This window comes from Lissotriton vulgaris, chromosome 1_1 (assembly GCF_964263255.1).
Source record: "Lissotriton vulgaris chromosome 1_1, aLisVul1.2, whole genome shotgun sequence".
NCBI classification, from domain to species: Eukaryota; Metazoa; Chordata; class Amphibia; order Caudata; family Salamandridae; genus Lissotriton; species Lissotriton vulgaris.
In genome coordinates this window covers 510,657,138-510,677,926 of record NC_141685.1, presented here as the reverse complement: position 1 = coordinate 510,677,926, position 20,789 = coordinate 510,657,138, and the positions used below count along the sequence as shown (strand labels likewise).

Below are 20,789 nucleotides of genomic sequence, written 5' to 3'. Positions count from 1 at the left end.
AGGTTGTGTTTTAAATGTTATGTTGCCACAAAATATAGAATGCGAAAAGCATTTCCATTATTTCACAATAAGATTATGAGCACATGCAAACTTTCATTCCATTCATAACAGAAATAAGAAACGCGTTACTTACCTGTAACAGCAGTTATCCAGTATTGGTGTCTTTCATAGATTCACATGCCTGAATCATTCCCGGTCGTCGAGACGGGAGCCTCCGGTACATAGAAAAGTAATGTCCTATAGACATACATAGAGAAAATAGGCCTAAGGGCCTCACCTTAGTAGCCTATCCTTGTCCTTATGTAAAAAGGACCAAACTCTTAGAGCCAGCCAATCAGCTATGACTTCTCTCTAGAACCTTCTTGGCAGGAGCCTCAGTCCCTCAGATTTTCGTACGCACCCAGCTAGGTAGGCGTAATATAGTTATAGAGAGATGTGAGTCCTTCCAGGGGAGGCGGAAGGGTTGCATGTGAATCTATGAAAGACACCAATACTGGATAACTGCTGTTACAGGTAAGTAACACGTTTCTTATCCAGTATTAGGGGTGTCTTTCATAGATTCACATGCCTGAATCAGAGTAGTCAGCAATACATTATGCACATTTCTGATGCAATGTTGCTTTACAGTCATGTTAGATAATACACATATTATCATACAACATTGCAAAATACCATAAAGACAAAACAATGTGCATACCAGGATGGCGGGATGTTGGAAGGCTCACCTCACTGGAATAGATGGCGAAGCACCGCCTGGCCCACTGCTGCATCCTTCTGAAGTTCAATATCCAGGCAGTAGTGCCTGGAGAAAGTGTGCGGTGACTTCCAGGTCGCCGCTCTGCATATGTCCAAGATGTCCAAGATCGGCACTCCAGCGAACAGTGCTGCTGATGAGGACATCGCCCTGGTGGAATGCGCTGCAACATGAGCACTCAAAGGCCGTCCGGCCTTGTCCTGGCAGAATGCTATCGCTGAGGAGATCCACCTTGAGATGCTTTGTTTCGTGAGAGGCATACCCATCCTTGGTCTGCTGTAGGCCACAAATAGTTGTGATGATTTTCTGAAAGTCTTAGTTTTGTCTATGTAGAACTTTAGGCACCGTTTGAGGTCCAAAGAATGCAGCGTTCTTTCTGCTGCGGTGGAAGGGTTTGCAAAGAAAGAACGTAGAACCATCGGTTCATTGAGATGAAAGTCTGAAGGCACTTTCGGTATGAACTTAGGATTACACAGCTCTCAGTTCCAAAAGATTTATATGGAGTTGTTTCTCCTGAGTGGTCCATTTGCCGCTTATTCGAAGGTCCTGAAGGACAGCTCTCCAGCCTTCCAGGGAGGCATCCGTGGTGATCACCAGAGGTGCTGCTGGAAGTAGAAACGGCAGTCCGATAGATAGATTCTTGCGACTCTTCCACCAGTCCAGACTCTTGGATATTTTTGGTGTAATCTTTACAATGTCCTCGAAAGAACCTGTACTCTGTGTCCATTGGTTCGTGAGGGCTTCTTGCAATGGGCGCATCCTGAGTCTGCAGTGAGGGATGAGGAGTATGCAAGAAGACATCATGCCTAGGAGTGACTTGTAGGTTCGAACTTTTAGGGACTTTCTTGACGCCACAGCCGTGGCTAGAGATATTATCTTGTTTGTCCTTTCCCTCGAAGGGAATGCCTTTGCGCACTCCGTGTTCAAGGTTGCCCCGAGGAATGTTTCTTGTAGGGATCGTGCAGGATTTCTCGAGATTGAGAGTTAATCCTAGCCGTTGAAAAAGATTGGTGCAGGCGTTGGAGGATTCGGTCACGCCCGCAGCTGAGGGTGCCTTTACCAGCCAGTCGTCGAGGTAGGGGAAGACTTGGTGACCCATTTGACGCAGGAAAGCTGCCACCGGTGCAAGACACTTTGTGAAAATCCGCGGAGCGGACTTGAGGCCAAACGGCAGGACCTTGAATTGGTAATGTTGTCCTGCGACCTCGAATCTCAGGAATTTTCTGTGACACTTGAGGATTGGTATGTGGTAGTAGGCATCTTGGAGATCCAAAGATGTCATGAAATCTCCTTTTTCCAGCATGCCTAGTATTTCTTGGATCGTCACCATTCTGAACGATTGGCTTCTTAGGAAAGAGTTGAGCGCCCGGAGGTCCAGAATGGGCCTCCATTTTTTCACCTTCTTGCGTACAAGAAAGAAGCGGGAATAGAAGCCTTTCCCTCTTAGAGATGATGGAACTCGTTCGATTGCTCCCTTCTTCAGCATCACAGATACTTCCTGGAGAAGCAGGCGTAGATGTTTGTGTGGCAGTCTGCGGGGAGGTGTTGTAGGAGGGATGGTGGTGAATTCTCGGGAATGGCCGAATCGTATTAATTGAAGTACCCACCGGTCTGTGGTGATGAGATGCCAATTGTTTAGGAAATGGGTCAATTTTCCTCCAATTTGTAATGAGGGATATAGTGGCTGGACTGGCTGGAGTAATTGGTCACTGGCGGCCGCTGGTGCCCCTCTTCTGATTTTTGCCCCTGAAGCTTGACCTTCCATAAGAAGACTGACGACTCTGTTGTTGCTTCTGCTGGAATTGAGATTTATTTTGGTAGGAATACGAGCACCTATTCTGATAGGAACCTCTGTAAGAGGACTGTCCTCTAGATCTGTTGCCTCGAAAGGACTGGTTCCGTGCCTGCAAGGTACCCAGTGCCCTGGCCGTATCAGTGCCCTTCATTATCGTTTGGAGCGCCTCATCAATCCTGTCACCAAAAAGGTGCTGGCCGTCGAAGGGCATGTCCAGCACTTTCGTCTGCACTTCTTGTCTGAACAACGTTGCTTTAAGCCATCCTTGACGGCGCAGGACTGCTGCTCCAGCTAGTTGGCAAAAGCCAGTCATGGCTGCATCAATGGCACAGTCAATTATTTCACCCTCCGTAAGCAGCGCCTTGACTTCCCCCTGAACTGTGTCAGGTAGTTCCGCTAAATAGGGGACTATATCTTCCCAGAGTTGGCGATTATAACGCCCCAACAGAGCTATGGAGTTGGCCACTTTGATGGTCATGGCCGACGTTGTCGTAAATCGTTTCCCAATGGTGTTCAACTTCCTGCCCTCCTTGTCCGGAGGGGCCGACAGAGGAGAGGAAGGGTTGCGGGAGTTCTTTTGGGCCACCTGTGTAACAACCGAATCCGGTTTTGGGTGTCCATTGAGGCAAGCTGCCGCTGTAAGTGGGACTTTGTACTTTTTGTCCAGGCGCGGAACAACCGCAGGTACAGAAGCTGGCATCAGCATTAGTTTCTTGCCTTGGTCCCAGAGAAATTCTATTATCGGAATAGACTTCGTTGTTTTCTGTGTCTGCTCCTTGAAATCGTGTAAGAAGCACTCAGTTTCAGTCGATTCCATAACCATATGGAATCGCTTTGCCGCCCTTTCCAATATTTTATTTAGCTCTATCTTTCATTCACCACTTTTTCCTCAGTTATTCCTCCGCAACTCGCCCAGCGCCATGATGCTCCCCTGGGAGCGAACGCTTGCGCTTTACAAATACCCACAAAATATCAAATATCAAAATGGAAACCGCCAATATCCACAGGTGGCGAATCTGCCTGGCGCGGCTGGGGTGAAGCTGGGGAAGACGCTACATACTCTTCCTCCTCTTTATGGTCCGACTGGATTTCCTGGACTTCTCCTTCTTCCAGTTCCTCATCATCGTCCTCATCTGATGACACTACCACCTGAGGTTGGACTCTCTCATGGCGGACTTGTGGGAGAGGCCGAGTCTGTTTTGGGGCTGCCGCTGGATTATTTATAGCAGGCGTCTGGCCCCCAGTTTCCGTTGCCGGTGTTTCCGGGAAACGTTGTTTGTAATCCTGGATAAGGTATTTCAGGTCATTAACAATAGAAGCCGGCAGGCATACCATCGGGGTGACCTCCGTGCGAACATGAGCTTGGACAGAGTGTTCATGGTAAGTCATGTCCTCCTGTTCCTCGTCTGTGCTCTGGCATTTGACATGAAGGTCCGAAATGGAAGTAGCTGGATTCAGGAGTTCCTTTTCTTCAGATTCTTCACTCTGGAAAATTTCTGAAGGCAAATGAGTTTGCACTTTACTCGGAGATGTTGTTTCCGGTGTAATTTGCTGCTTGGCAATCTTGCCAGACGCAGAACTTGTTGCAGGAGCCCCTGCCGTCGTTGCTGGTGTCGTCGACGGTGGCAGTGTTAGAGACGACATTTCTACCAGCTTGGATTTCTTCCACGGGTCAGAAATGGCCAACGTCGACGACGAATCATCCGTCGACGGTGTCCTCGTTGACGGGAAAGTCTTCGTCGACGGTGCCTCCGTAGACGGCATTTTGTTCGTCGACGATGTCCTCGACGTTGGTGCGCTCGTCGACGATGCGCTTGTGGGCGTGTCATTTCTCGTCGACGGCGAGCTCGTCGTCGAAGTTTTCGTCGTCGGCGTCTTCGTCGTCGACGCTTTCGTCGTCGGCGCCTTCATCGTCGATGCCCTCGTCGACGCCTTAGTCGCCAACGTGATCGTCGGCGGTGGGCTCTTCATCGACGACGCCGTCGTCGACGGTGTGATCTTCGTCGTCAACGAGGTTTTCGACGTCGACGACGATTTCAGCAGGATAATAGATGGAATAGGTTTACCTGCTGACGACGATGAAGGAGTTGTCGTCGTCGATGGGGAAACCGACGACGCCATCGTCGTCGACACAGTCGTCGTCGCTGTGGTAATTCTTTGCGAGGAAGCCGTCGCATGCCTGCTAGATGACTGTGCAGGCTTCTTAAAAGTCTGGGTATCTTTGGCAGACACTGAAGATGTCGTAGATCTTGCCTCTGAAGGCTTCTTTTGTGCCTTCCTAGGAGGAGTGTCTGAGGGGCCAGGGGAAGTTACCCTTGGCCTCTTTAGAGAGACTTCTGAGGTCTTTGAAACGCTACCCTCTGAAGATTCCACATTGTCTCTCTCCTTGAGCCTGTCAAGCCAGATGAGCAGGCGACCTTCTCTGTCCCTCAAGGTCTTGTTGGGGAAAGACCTACATATTTTGCAGTCTTTAGGGATGTGGTCTGGATAAAGGCAATATAAGCACAGGGCATGCTTATCCTCCACATGTAGCCTTTTCTTCCCACATGAAGAGCAGGCCCTGAAAAGGGCTTTCTTCTGGGACTCAGACATTGCAGAATGCAGTAGAAATAAATCACTTACTGCAGAGCAAAGTGGACTGAAGTAATCCTTGACGAGATGTAGAATGAAGAAACCACTTTTTAAAGTGAAGAAGTTGGTTTTGAAGAGATCCTGAGGAGAACTCAGGCTGGAGACTCCCTAGCACAACGTGCGGTAGAAAATCTGAGGGACTGAGGCTCCTGCCAGGAAGGTTCTAGAGGGAGGTCATAGCTGATTGGCTGGCTCTAAGAGTTTGGTCCTTTTTACATAAGGACAAGGATAGGCTACTAAGGTGAGGCCCTTAGGCCTATTTTCTCTATGTATGTCTAAAGGACATTACTTTTCTATGTACCGGAGGCTCCCGTCTCGACGACGGGGAATGATTCAGGCATGTGAATCTATGAAAGACACCCCTAATACTGGATAATGTAGATTAAGTACAACATGGAAGTTAGAACAAATCTCAGACTGCACACGACTGGACACCACTCTCAAAACACATGAGCTCTTAAGTGATTATACAAATAATACACTTACTGCCTATCTGCTGCTCAAGCTATTCCAGATGAGCCTGAAGGATTTTCACTGCTCCTCCCAGAACCCTCCTGTACAGTGGTGCCATGTGGGTGTTCCAAAAAAGAAAATGCGACACACACAAAAGATTTTGGGGCCTAACATAGGCCCAACAACGAAGGCCCTCTTACGCTTCCGGCATACCTTCCCACCACGGCACAGCAACACATGCTGGTGTACCTCTAAATTTGGGCTGGTGCTGCATTGCTAAGCTGGGTACCTGGACACCCATAAAGTTGAGGATACCACTGGAGCATCTCTCAAAATATAATCTCTAATACTTCCCCAGCAAATGAGGGGATAATCTCACTCTGTCCCTCAGCCATGTTGGGTTTTTCTATAAATGAAGGAGCAGAAGGATGGAGAAGAAAAGATAGATAAGAAGGCCAACAAAATGTCAGAATTCCTCTTCCTGTATGTAATGTACTGTTTGTTGTAGTAGGTTGAGATCTCCATCCCGACTCTTTGCATGTGAAGGAGAAACCTCCACGTGCATGAGGGGGACACCAGCCTGTAGAGAAACACAAACTTTTTTAGAGGATTCCAAAAATTGAAACATAGATTGTTGGTGTATATAATTTATATCAAATGTAAAGTTTTTTTAGTATGTATGTTCTAAAGTACGAGTGCACTATGTGAAAGTTTATACTTAAGTGTTGCAAAGGAAAAGTGTTTGGTTGTTAGAGAAAATGAAGTCACCATTTTTTAACTAGAGCCTAGAATGTTTGTGGATGACATTATAGAATTTAAACAGAGTTGTCTAAGAATAGTGTATATGGATAGAGTGTCAGTAAACCATTCATCTTTGACAACACACTGTCCAACAACAGAAATTTAAGAACTAAACTACGAGCTAAAGCTAACTAGTTGATCCCGTACCAGTATACCTTGACTTCAATTCTGTACCCCACCAGAGTACCTGGATGTGGGTTTGATGAGGGTCAAGGCATACATGTACGCCCCATTGTATGGCAATGTTGTGCAACACACAACAGGCTACAACAATCTTGCACACAAGACCAGGGGAGAAAACCAGCACCCACCCTTCACCTGTATTGTCCCGATATCAGAATCACAACTTAAAGATCCCAAAAGAGCACTCAATAATGGCTCATGTACGTATGAATGCCCTATTGAACCTATGTTAACACCGTGGGTGCTAGGGGGTTTTCCCCTCCGGTGCTGATCCATCATGAATCCCATTGTTCATGACAAGGTCAACTCGTCAAACGCACAGCGCAGGTAAAGCCCATGACGAGTTGACCTTGTCATGAGCATGGAAGGGGTTAAAGAAGTGGGGATGTACATCTGTAGGGTAGGAGGAAATGGGCAGAAAGAGCATATTCAACATCACCTGCAACAAAAACATGTTGTCTTTCTTAAAAGGGAGCGTCAGGGTAATGTTTGTGTCTGATGTTGTAGTTATTAATGAGTATGTTTGAGATGCCACCCCTAGATGCACAGTGTTGTTTTTACTTACCAATGACCGAAATCCACAGCAACCAAGCGATTTGTAAGAGGGGACTGATGGAAGATGCAACCATTGTTTGTGCTTCCATTAAAGGCAAACTATAAATGGCTGAAGAAGTCCCTGGCATTGCAGACAGTTTTTATGCTGATGGACTACTAGCAGTGTCTATTGAAGTAAGACATTGCTCACTGGTGAGGTGTCTGAAGTGACAGGTGGGTGCAGTCAATGACACCTTCTACACGAATGAAGTGGGCAAAGACATACAAATCTCATGCCACCATTTGCTCTTCCTTCATTGACCTTTGGTAATGCAAAAAACTAGTGAACTCGTCTGTTGATGCATCTCAGTATCTGTTAAAATTGGGTCTCTAGTTGGCAGAGGTTTGCACCCTGTCCAAGTAGGGACCACAATCCTAGCCACGGTAAGCTAGATACACACTAAGTTAACCTGTGCAAGCCCTCTGGTAGCTTGGCACAGTGCAGGCAGGCTTAACTTAGGAGGCAATGTGTAAAGAATTTTTGTGCAAAATGCCCACACAATTGCACAATGAATACACTACAAAAAGACTTCACACATGTTTAGAATAATAGAGAATATTTATCTGAGTAAAACAAGACCACAACAACAAAAATCCAATAAGGAGAAGTCAGGACATGAATTTATAAAGACAAAAACAGTGCTTTGACGTCAATAGCGCAGAAAGGTTACGTAAGGTCATAAGGGACATGGGTAAATCCAAAGTTCAGGCCAACCACGTTCGAGGGCAGGCCGGCTACGAGACGCACGTAGGTCCCCCTGAAACAGTACCCTAGATGGAACAAAGCGTTTACACTGAGGGCACTATTCGTCAATCTTTTCCACGTAGTCGGGTCACAGCATAATCGTTGAGCTCCGGTGAAATGCAGGCAAAGCGTCGTTGTTGAGCCAAGCAGAGTGTCATCGTAGGGTCACACAGGCTGTAAAACCAATGTCATCAAACAGCCTCTGCATCAGCATTGAAGGGTGATGCATCAGTTCAACTGGGCGCAAAGTTGACAATGAGTTGGTTTTGTAGCAAAACAGCTGCAGAACCCACTTCTGAGGCCCATGACTGGAGGGGGCACATCAGGCAAGGGTAAGACCCAAAGATGGCAGAGTTTAGCAGCACCAGCAGAATTGATTGAGGTATTTTGTCTCCCTGAGACTTCAAGGAACAGAAGGCAAGCCAGCAAGCTCTTTGAGTCACTCTGGGTTCAAGTGAGATGGGTCCAGTCCTTGTCCTCAGCAGGGCAGAGATCAGAAGGCAGCAGGTCAGCTCAGCAAAGCAGATGAACAGTTCCTCAGAACAGTCAGTCAAGGCAACGTGGCAATCCTTACAACACAGCAGTCTTTACTCCAGCAGAGTTCTTCCCAGGTCCAATATTATACTGATTTGGGAGGGTCAGAGCCCCAGCACTTATACCCAAATGTGCCTTTGAAGTGAGGTGATTTCATAGCAGTTCCTTGAAGTGCACAAGTACCTTTTCATCCCAGCCCTGTCTGCCAAGCTATCTGTGGGGGCTAATCATTCCTTAGTGTGGGGACAGGACAGAGCCTATTCAGATGGAGTGAGGGCTCCCTCTCCCCTTTCCTACCCAGGAAGGCTTTCAGAATCCAGATGAATGCAGATGAGCCTACTGTCACACTTATACTTCTGTGTTTGTGGCTGTCTAGAGGTAATGCACGAAGTGTAGCTGTCACCCAGCCCAGACGTGTATTGGAAAAGTTAAATGCAGAGAAATGACCACTGTCTTAAACTGGCATTTCTAAAATAGTAATGTTAAATCAAACTTTACCACTTAAGAGGATTCATCACTACCATTGCAAAGATATGAAACTTGATTTAGCGACTCATTCATAATCAGGAATTACAGTTTACATTTTTTTTAAGGAATTCCCAAAGCTAGCCTATGAAAGGCGTATGCCTCACAGTAGTGAAAACTTTATTTAGCTGTGTGTCACAACCAGGACATGTAAAACTTAAAAGTATAGGCCTAACTTTTATTTATAAACAATAATACATCTCCGTGCACACTTTGTTTTAATCAATTGTTCTATATTGTTCAATTTTTTCACATTTAGTTGTGGTGCTGCTCCATCCGTTACACTGCGTCTGACAGTGCCTAACAGTGATACGAAAATGGTCAGGTCAGGCGTACCATTCCCCGCTGTATGTGCGCACTATATAAACAAAAATAAAAGTTCCTTATCCCAGTTAGTAATGCTTTTCAGCCAATTTCATTGTTGTGTAACATATGGAGCAATTTAGAATGGATTATGGATATATCTTCATTGATTAAAGAAAGAAAGTATATATCGAGTTGGAAATAAAATGATTGTTTAAAGAGCTGATGAAAGTGGTTTATTGCCTATCTTTTATTTACACAGCACCCTGCCCTAGGGCCTACCTTAGGGGTGGCCAATGTGTAGTAGAAGGAGAATTTAAGGCTTGGCAGGTGGTTTTAAATGCCAAGTCCAAGTGTCAATAAACTGCCCACAATGGCCTTGCAATGGCAGGCCTGAGACAGGTTTGGAAGGCTACTTGTGTGGGTGGCACAGTCAGGGCTGCAGGCCCACTAATAGCATTTAAATTGCAGGTCCTCAGTATATACGGTATACCACTTTACAAGGGACTTATAAGAAAACTAAATATGCCAATCAGGTATATACCAATGTCACCATTTTGTGGGGAGAAGCAAATTCATCATAGCACTTGATAGCAGTTCATCAAGACTAACTATATTCAGTTGTTTACTTAAAACCATCAAAGTATACAAAAAAATCCATGATTTTACGATTAAGAACAATTAAAACGAGATCAAATTCTTGGGAGAATCTAAAATGTATTATACAAGAGCAGAGTAAAACTTTAAATCTATTAGAACTAGCAACCATGCTGTTGACTGTCATGCAATTAGGAAACACACCATTTGGGAAGCTTGGAATGGAATCTTATGTGCAATACCCAGTTCATTTGCTCTGATAACCAACATTTCATAATCACAAGAATTCATTCTAGTAATACAAATCCGCACCAACTAGGATAAAAGATTCTGTCGATCGATGCAAAAGGAGAAGAAAAACTGACTAACTGCAAAAACTATTAGTCCTGTAGTATCAGCTTTCAGGTTTCTGTAGGCAGCCTGGTATTGCTAGCTCCAATGTTTAAGCAGATCAGTCGTATTCACCTCCTGTGGATTGTTTGATATTTAGTGCAAAAGAAGAGTATATGTTCTTCCGTCTCTTATGTTCTAGCACAGGCAGGGCATAGTTCTAGCGATAGGCCAACTGCCTGATTACCAGGAAACCATAATAAGAGGTTGCCATACCTAAATCTAACGTATAGGCTTTTGGCAATAGGTGGTGTAATTTGATCCAGAAAGGGTACAAAACTAGGGTGTGGCTTGGCACATACAAATTGTGAAGTTAATGACCCATTTGCTGATCTAATGACATATCGCTCTTCCACAGCCACCCAATACCTAGTCTTGAGCTTTAATAGATCACCTCTGGTTGCCCTCTTTGGGTGTTCCCATGTTTCCGACATACCAAGTGTTTTATACTAACATGCAACATGTTTAAACCGGGGTAGACTTTGGCGCCACTGATCGTCAAAACCTCCCTCAGGGAATTACAGTAATCAGAAAGCTGTGGTGTTCTCCACAAACACAGTCAGTTTGTTAAGGGTTTCAATGAAGCCATGTCACCAGTTCTTTTTATCCCTATATCAAAAAACAATGGGATTAGAAGGGTGGTGATAGGTACTGAGATAAGGGATCTAGCAAAGATGTTTTCAGATATTGTCAGTTTATTTGGGTTAATGTACCCCCATATCTCTGTAACATACAGAGCTCCACTCTGGGCTTTTGCTCAATACACCTCAAATGCTAGAGTCAACGATCGGCTGTAAGACTGCCTGTGGTATCTCAATATTGATTTTGACCTATGACATAGGGTACGATGCCTCTTTACCAGTTGTTGCCACCAGCCAAGTGAGTCGCTTAGTCTTCTCCCCAGATAGTCAAAAAATTTCACCGGCTCCAATGCGTCAAAAGCAATCTTGACCTCTCTTGATTTACCCGTAGCTATCCCGAACACCATGAATTTGGTTTTGGCAACGTTTAGTTCCAGAATCCTGCTCCAACAGAAGTCTAAAAATGTATCCACTAGCGTTTGCAAACCCATTGGGGTTGTTGAAATGAGTAAAGAATTATCTGCAAAGAGCAGGATCAGGACCTTCGTGCCATTCATGACGGGAGAGTCATTTCTACATTCCAATAAACTACTAGCCACATCGTTAAAAAACAGAGAAAATAGTTTAGGAGCGAACATGCACACCTGGCGCACCCCACGCTGTATGGATATTTTGTCAGTTAATTCACCACTAGTTCCCCATATGACCTGGGCATAGTTGTTATCATGAAGTCGGGCTATTAGAGTCACCAGATCTATGGGGATTCCTAGGTCAAACATTATTTTCCACAGCACTTCGCGTGGTACTTAGTCGAACGCAGCTCTTTGGTCGACAAATGATATGTAGAGTTTTTTTTCCAGTAGTATATATTTCCATGCTAACATGGTGAATCTAAAAGCCTGGTCACACGTACTAATTTTGAAGCGGAAGCCTGCTTGGCACGGAGACAATATTGCCTTCTCCTCTGTAGGAGAGTAGGATCTGCTTACTATGGTTACCCCCACTTTTTGCTGGTGTTTCACAGTTTTTTTACTTTAATCTGGCTGGGGACCAGCGATTCAGGACCTCAGCCTAGGTGCTTCCTCTCTAAATTGATTGCATGTACTTTAGGTACACTCCAGATTGGGTACTGGGTTACCCTTGTGGACCCTAGTATATAGTCCCTTAAATACTAAGGGCACAGGTACCCCAGAGGCCTACCAAGGGCTGAAGCCTGGAATATACCACCCCTGGGAAGCCTTTCAAAATGGCACCACAGGTCAGCTACTGCAGCCTGGGTAAGGTGGTGCATGCACCCCTTACTAAGATATAGGTTACCTATATCTACCTTTAATCACTGACACATATAAACCAATAAGTCACTCCTATGGCAGGCCTTATCAATCCTGAAGGCAGAGCGCTTGGTTTTGTGTGAAAGGGTGCCATGCAGCTTTCGGAATCTATTCTCTGATGCTGTTCTTTGATGCAGCCAGACCATATACTCTTAAGTGCATTATAACCTCGCGGTAAATGCTAACTTTGGAATGGCTGCATGTAAACATGTCGTGTTTGGTGTCAAACACTTTGGAATCCTACCCCCATGTACAGACTTTAGGACTCCTTACCTTAGTAGTCCTAAAGTTAGGAGTCCTAACTTTACTACTCCTACCTGAGAAAAATCCTAACTTTAAGACTTTCGGTATTCACAGAAGTCATTTAGGAGTCCTAAAATTAGGACTCCTAACTTCTGTGAATACCGAAATGAGTAAGTGCCTTCTGTGAATACCAAAATGAGTAAGTGCCTTCTGTGAATACCAAAGTGGTAGTAATTTTAGGATTTTATCTTAAATTAGTTCTGTGAATCGGGCCCCCTGTGAGATACATACAATGTCAGAGCTATAGTGTAAATGTCTCATACGCGTGTTTGAAGACATCATGTTTGTAATGTTAAATACAGAATGCATCAATATTGGCACTAAAACCTCATCATTACAATAGCATTAAAAAACATCTTACAAATACGACATGTGATAAATTTCTCTCAGGGATTCCTGGCACCTTTCATTCATTTTGATTAGGTCTGCTGAGGTAAAGCTGTATGCATTTTTCATTTTAGTAATCTGTCAAAATAAAAAGGCGTGTATTCAGTTTACATAACAAAAACATAACTTTTTTGCATTTATAAATCTATGCAACTCCAAACTCGAAGAGCAGGACCATAAAATATGTTTGACAAGCACTGTATTCTGAATAGTTTCACTAAATGTTGAAAGGCTTTAAACACATTACATTTGTAGATATACTACTAGCATTAACATGTGAAAGGAAACGTTAAATATATTTAATCTTACTTTTCTTTGAGTGCAATCTTCATTAACATTATAAGCACTGAATATTGCTAACGATGAGCAGGATCCGAGAGCAGTTCTAAAAATGTGCAGCAGTTCAAAAAATATGCATCAATATGTAAAACCTTTTCTGTAGAAAAGTTGAACTGGACAATAAAGAGTGACTTCGCAATCCTATGTACAGGCTAGATTGGCTATTTATTATTTGTCTTCAGCCACATACAAATTCAGGGGAAATGGGCTAATCCCTAGAACAATGGCCGGCTAAAGGAACAATTAAAGAAAATTGGGCAACGTAGTTAGATTGACTGCAGAGTTTAAAAGCTCGAAAACTGATACTAGTCCTATCCAAAAGTTGATTTATTGACCACCTTTGATATTCTTTATGTTTTTCTTTGTTTTCAAATCATATTTTGATTGAAAATGTTTTTCTATTGTGTCATGAAATGTCTTCACTTTTCTTGATGTAATCTTCAGGGGGTTAACAAAGGCGGCTGTCAGAGATCTACATTATCTGTCTGCCTGTTTCTCACCATCTTAAAGAGTAAAAGAAATTCCGGACCTCTTCTAAGGTGACTGTGAAGGCGAAAGAATTAGGCTTCAGAGCCTAGAAGAAAAGCCATACTGATCAGTGTCAGAAGGGTCAGAAAGTGGAAAAGGGGGCTCAGTCTACCTCTGCTGGGCCTAATAACTTATTGGACTCCCATAGAAGCAGATCCTAATACGTTAAAATATGTTGTTCCAAATAAACATAGAGGATTAAGCCATTAAGAACAGGTAAAGGGTGGCTCGCGGTTGACACATCTCTTGATATTAAAGAGATCCAAAACATCAACCTTGAAGGAATCTTGTTGGGAAAACATTCAATATAGTGGCACCATTCTGAAGCCTGTCATACCGTGCGATCTGTAATCCGCATGGCTAAAGACATTTAAGACATTATGTATTGCAGGGACACCAAATTTAGAGTACTTGATGGCTAAGTGGCTTTTTACAAAAGTCACTCGTCCTAAGGTAGACATCTCAAATTCAACATTCTGATTCGGCCCTTTGACATTCTGAAGCAAGGAATGCAATATTGTATACTCAGTCAACCTGCATGTCAGAAAGCTTTTTTTCATCAACTTCAGCCAGGTCCTTTAGTGTTTGAAGGTATTCTCTAACACTAACCATCACCACCTTCTTGAGACTCTCCTGTTGATGTCATCAATGTCTTGGACTTCCGTAAGTGCAGCAAAGCTTTCTCTTCCAGTTTGAACATCTTTTAGAAACTGCACTATCAACGTTCTAACAGGACCTTGATACATTTGATCCCAGATTTTATGGAGCTAAGTATGCAACTTTACTTAATAACTCGTATTGTCACAGCTGTTCCTTCTCACCTTGCCTGTGCAACATCCATTGTTTCTGATGTAAGATCCACAACCGGATTCTGTGGCAGTGTCATCAGCAGAGACACTATTGTTTCCTCCTCAACATCTGCAACAGAGATGGATAGGAAGACCCTACATGTCAAAAGGTTTTCAGCAAGTGCTATTGCTGTTTTGTAGAGACATGATAACTCACTGTAGGGTTCCCTAGAAAAAATTGTAGAAGGCCTACAGGAAGACAGACTGAGCGATTGCCAGGTAATTTTAAATAAGTGCTTGCTGGCCCAAATGACATAATCTCAGCAGCAGAAGAGCCTGACGGTTATTGCCAAGGTTTTACTACAAGGTGTACTTGCTACCTCTAACAGGCCTAAAGACAGTGCATATTCAACCTGTCTTTTTCAGGTACCACACTGGTCGGCAGTCATGCTGATGATAAATGAAGTGACTAAAACAGAGGTTAAAATGGTTAGGTGTGTAGGCCTGGAAAAGAAAAAAGAGTGCAACAAGAGAAATATGGTCGTCTTTTCAATACACAGAAAGCTCCATGGAATACCACTGCACCAAAGGGTAACTATAAGTCGTAGGGTAACTATAAGTTTTGCATGGGACAAGTTTGTCAAGTGACTGGCTGGTCTAATTTTGGAAATGGAAAATATTGATTCATGGTTAGGGTCTTTTATAAAAACCAAAAAACTACAGGGAATCCAACAAGTTATGTTAAGTGATCAGGAACCAGTGGCAAGAATAAGTTGTATTTTACCAAATAATATAGTTGCAGGAACTAAACATATAGAGGGGGCAGAAAATAGGCAGTGTTAGAGATTGTGTTTCTGGTTGGCAGAGGTATGTACCCTGTTAAGCAGGAACCACCATTTTAGTAAGGGTAAGTCACAAACACACTCTAAATTAGCCTGTGCTCGCCCACTGTTAGCATGCCTCAGAGCAGTTAGGCTTAAGTTAAGAGGCAATATGTAAAGTATCTGTACAACACTTCAAACAATAAAACAGTGAAAATACCACACAAAAAGCTACCACACTTGGTAAGAAAAATGGAGCATATAGTGCCAACCGGGGCAACCTGGTGGCACTAGACTGGGTCAAATCGAAAAGTTCAGGCCAACCACAATGGACCATAGGTCAGATACAGGGACCAGCCTTGACCCGCTGCAAAGTACCTTGGTTGTGTCATCGTCAAAGACGAGCTGTGGAGTGCTGTCATCAATCCACCAATCCTCGCATGCCTCAGCTGTGCTGCATGGATTCTGCTGGAGCAGAACTTTAAACTCACTTCCAACGGTCCAGAACTGGATTGGCACAACTTGGCAGGCTGGACTCACAGATAGCAAAGTTCCTGCGCTGAGGCAGATGAGTTGGAATTTAGACCAGTCAGGAGGCAAACCAGAATGCCCTTGGTGCCACACTCCAGGGCATGGGTTCAAGTGATGTGGGGCCAGTCCGTCTCACAGAGGCAAGGAGGGCAGCAAGTCTGCACAGCAGATCAGGAGTCCATAAGAGTAACCGTCCAGCACAGTGGCAGTCCTTTCAGCAGCACAGCAGTCCTTCTTCCTGGCAGAGTATCCACAGGTCCAGAAGTATATTGAAGTGGTGGTGTTTGAGGTCCAGTACCTATACCCAGTTGGGCCTTTGAAGTGGGGGAGACTTCGAAAAGATGACTTTAAAGTGCACAGAGTCCCTGCCCTTCTTGCCCTGCCTCCAGCCTCATTACAGGGGGGATGAGCTTGTTCTGTGGGGGCAGGACACAGCCTATTCTGGTGTATGTGTGAGGCTGTGTCCAGCTCGTCCATCCCATTGTGCCCAGGATTTGCCCATCAGGATGTGGATGGCCCATCAAGTCACACCTAAGCTCCCTTTGTGTAGTTGTTTAGAGTTAATGCACACAGCCCAGCTGCCACCCACCCCAGATGTGTATTCAGAGACAGGCTTAGGGCACCAAATGGCAAAAGTAAGAAAATGCCAACTTTATAATGTAGCCTTTTCAGAATTACGATCTAAAAATCAATTTCACCATGAATTGTGATTTTAAATTCTGATTCCAAAGACACCAAACTTGGGGGTCCAAACTCTTCTCGATTGGAAATTGCATTTATAAAATGTAATATGGTAATCCAGGCCTTGCAGAAGTGAAAAACAAATGTAAGACTTTTTCACTACCAGGATAAGTAAAACTTAAAGGTAAATTTCCTACTTTTTAAATACACTGCACCCTGCCATTGGGCTGCCAAGGCCTACCTTAGGGGTGACTTATATGCATTATAAAGGAAGATTTTGGCTTGGCAAAAGGGTTAACTTGCCAGGTTGACATGACAGTTTAAAACTGCACACAGAGGCTCTTTAATGGCAGGCCTGAGACATGTTGGAAAAACGTTTTAAGTGGATGGCTCAATTAGTGCTGCAAGCCCACTAGCAGTATTTAATTTAAAGGCCTTGGGAACATGTAGTCAACTTTACTAGGGACTTATAGTTACATTAAATATTTCAATTATGGATAAGCCAATGTTACTATGTTTCTAGCAGAAAGCTTATGCACTTTAGCACCGGTTAGCAGAGGTAAAGTTCCCAGAGTCCTTAAGCCAGGAATACCAAAGTCAGCAAAAAAGGAGGTCTGAAAGCAAAAAGTCATGGGAACCACAACAAGAATGCCAGGTCTGAATGAAAGTAGAGGTTGGCTATATATCCCCTTTGGTGATGCTTCTCCATTTGTTGTCGATAAGGAATCATTGTAATTACTTGATCACCGGACTTTCGTTATTACATGAGACCATGACATGTCCCCTGTTATGATGAGCTCCATTGTTATGATGTGTTTTTTACCATTCTCTTATTCAATGATTTTTGCATACTTTAAAGACTGCTTTATTTAATTTGTGTATTGGTTGTGTTGTATAATTTTTAATTAAAAAAAAAAAAAAAAAAAGATTTGTTAAAAAAAAGAATGCCATGTCTAACAGGCAGTCTATGCTAGAAGAGCAATTGAGGGCATTTCAGGCGATCAGAAGAAAAAGTCAGCTCCAGCAAGTAACCTGCCACTTGTTGTATTAGTTGTGATTTGATATAGGAGGCAAGGAGGCCCTGGTGGATCCTGCTGGATTTGTGTATATACATCGGGCATATAGGAATACTTTTTCATAGGATCCATGAAAAGTATCCCAAGTGAGTTGTTATGGATGCGAATGGTGGCCATCCTCAAATACTTTTTCATGAAGCTTATAAAAATGCCCTTCAATGTGAAAGCACACTCAGGGTGGCCAACAATGAAATAACATGTATTGACAATGCCAATAGCTCAGCACCCCGGTATCACATGAGAGATCTAATGGCTTTGCCAGTGCTTGTTATGCTTAGAAAGAGGTCGAATACTGAGAACAGAAAAATGTGTCCATGTGAAATCAGGAGGTTGTAGCTGTTCTGAGGGTCAATGGGACATACGTTTTGGAGGTGAGCAGCGCCCAACATTAACTTTGATGAAATGGTTAATGTTCAGCTGTTAGAATCTTAATATTGCTATTTGTACTCCCAATATGGTTTGAGCTGGACATTCCTGGGACGCTGACGTGTGCAAAAAGGCTTTGCTTGGGTGTGCTTTACGCTCATTGGGCAGAGCTGAAGATGTTTTGCCTACCTCAATCAGTGACCCGTGATAGTAGCCTATCAGGGATGCGACTAGAGCCAGGCTGAAGCAGGCATAACGGAAAAATTGAGAAATTAAAAACGAGCCTGAGCCCACTCCGCTCTAGCTTCAAAGCTCCTTCTGAAATTGGAGTTGCTGGGGAAGAAGACCGAACTAAGTAAAAAGAATTAACACAACTCCTCAACACATCTAAAATGACACTAACATAAAAAAAAGTCAGAGGCTAAGTTGTTCAGTTTCCCAGAGACTTGTTAATCAGACAATTTTGACAAAATTGTCACTATCTGGGGTAATGTGATTCATTCCTTCTTTAAATTCCAAGCAATTATAGAATCCAAATCTTCTGGACCAGAAGCAAATTCTAAAATAAGTCAAAGTTTTTGTGTGCTTTGTACTTGACTATTTTTCAATCAGTACATTTTGCAATAAGTTTCAGCGTTTCCATGGAATAACATCATAATTCTTGATCGCAATTTCAAAGTCCGAAAATGTCATATAAGAATTAAAAATTAGCGAATTATGTTATTACAAACATCAAATATGTGAGGTTTCATGCATGACTGGCAGAAAAATAGCAGCTATACTGAAAAACGAAATTCTCAATTAATAATGTAGTAGTTAATTTTATCTAAAATTGGGTAACCATATTTCAAAATTCTGGACGGTTGCAAGCCAGTGTTTGAAACTGACATAAACATTATAGGCCAGATTTGATGAAGAATAGCTGACACACGACCCTTCCTAAAATCAGGCCTACAGATCGCTAACGCAGCCTCTCAGCACCACATTGATCCAACTTATTGGCAAATCATCACAAATTATAAGAATCTTTATTACACGTCTTTCATGTACAATGTCCACATTTTTACCTTTAGGAATTCCGAAGGAAGCTGTCTATTGGGTAATGCTGCTCCATCTAAACTCATTTGTATAAAAAATCCTCGAGTTGTGCTGAAACTTGTCTTGAAAGGTAGATTGTGTTTTTCTGAAAGCTGTGTTATCATTCCTGAGCAAAATATAATGAATGTTTAATGTGAATTGTTCTACTTTTCCAAAATAAATATATTAAAGCAAGCATTGGCAAAGCCATTCAGTATGGCTGTAATGTGCTAACGCATGCAAGCATAGTAATACATAAATTCACATTGGATACGTTACAATATCAAATCCAGACCTATTGGCAGTGCCAGTGCTTGTTTAGAAGACAAGTTACAGCATCTGTAGTATCGTCCAACAAAGTGACTAATTTTATAGCAAGCAAGATAATAATATATTTCAATATGGCGTATTAAAATGTACAACAAAAAAGGGTGATAGCACTGAACATTGTCTACAAGCTCTTCTGAATTTTCCTGACACTTTCTGACACGAGGGAATATTAGCACGTTAGGTTGGAACCACTTGTCAAGCACTGAGACACAGTCATAAACTCTTTAACCAATCTGTCTATGGTATTACGTATACAAAAATTGTATATCCATAGTACATGTGAGATATTGTTCTTCCTCGTTGACCTACTGACTAGTAGTTTCCTTAAAAAATCGCCTGTATCTTTTACATAGGAGGGTAAAGACTTGACCACAGTTTCCAAGAAGTAATCCAAATACTGGTTTGTTGTTTGGCGTAAACAGTCAACCACACAAGTAATGGGCTGGATCATAGAGGATGTTATCGACTGTTGGTAACAGATAGCTGTGCAGAACTCTTGGGTAACCCATCTGTCGAAATGTGTTTGTGTTTTCTGTTATCCAATCACACTCATACACTGGGAGCAAGTAGTTATCATGATCAAACTTAACTCAATAATCCCGCAGGAGACTGGGAATGAACATATGTAAAACACACAATGCCTTCTGAAGGAGTAACTCAAAGATCAGTTTCCAATACACCAGGATGCAGTAAAAATATCCGCTCCACCCCATTCAGTACAATGAATAACAGTCAATAATTTATATAGTACAACATATTTGTTAAAGCCTGCATGCTTCTTACTACAATAACAAAAAATGACAAATTATTTAATATTTGATGCTCTAAAAAACATGAAGTAAGGGTCTGCTGAATCACTCTATCCCATTACAATCAACACGGTCCACAGCATGTGAAATCTCATATATGCATCTCACACCTATTTACGTCATAGCACAACACATCTGAACTTGCCCTTTTGGGTGCAAAAAATAATGGATTTGATGTTTGTAGTATAACTGGCAACCTGTCACATTATATGTATGAAGAATATTTGACTTTTAATATTTAGATTAGCGAAATAATTGTGAAAAATAAACAATCTATTTCAAAGTAAAAGATAAAAATGTGAAGTTTTAGTTTGGTTTCTGGTTCTCAGTGTTCATCAAGGCATAGGGCCTTATTCACAAAGGTACACTTACACTTTTGGTGTAAATGTACACTTTTTTTGCTATTCACAAACTACGCGTGTAGTTTTACATGTAGTATCTTTACGACTGCGTAGAACCCTCCACATGAAAGATAGGATAATCTATGCACATGAAAAGATAGGGCAATCTCTACAGTTGTATATATTACATATAAG

General features: G+C 42.8%; 1 protein-coding gene across 1 annotated transcript in view; it reads right to left on the bottom strand.

Annotated features, from left to right (window-relative positions):
- MSH4 (mutS homolog 4) overlaps positions 1-20,789 on the bottom strand; it is a 1,592,310-nt gene that overhangs the window by 790,722 nt on the left and 780,799 nt on the right. The window contains exons 13-14 of the mRNA XM_086925563.1: positions 19,105-19,241; positions 12,882-12,985 (exon numbers count right to left, since the gene is read on the bottom strand). Coding sequence (XP_086781689.1) covers positions 12,882-12,985; positions 19,105-19,241 — 241 coding nt within the window. The remainder of the gene's footprint in view (positions 1-12,881; positions 12,986-19,104; positions 19,242-20,789) is intronic.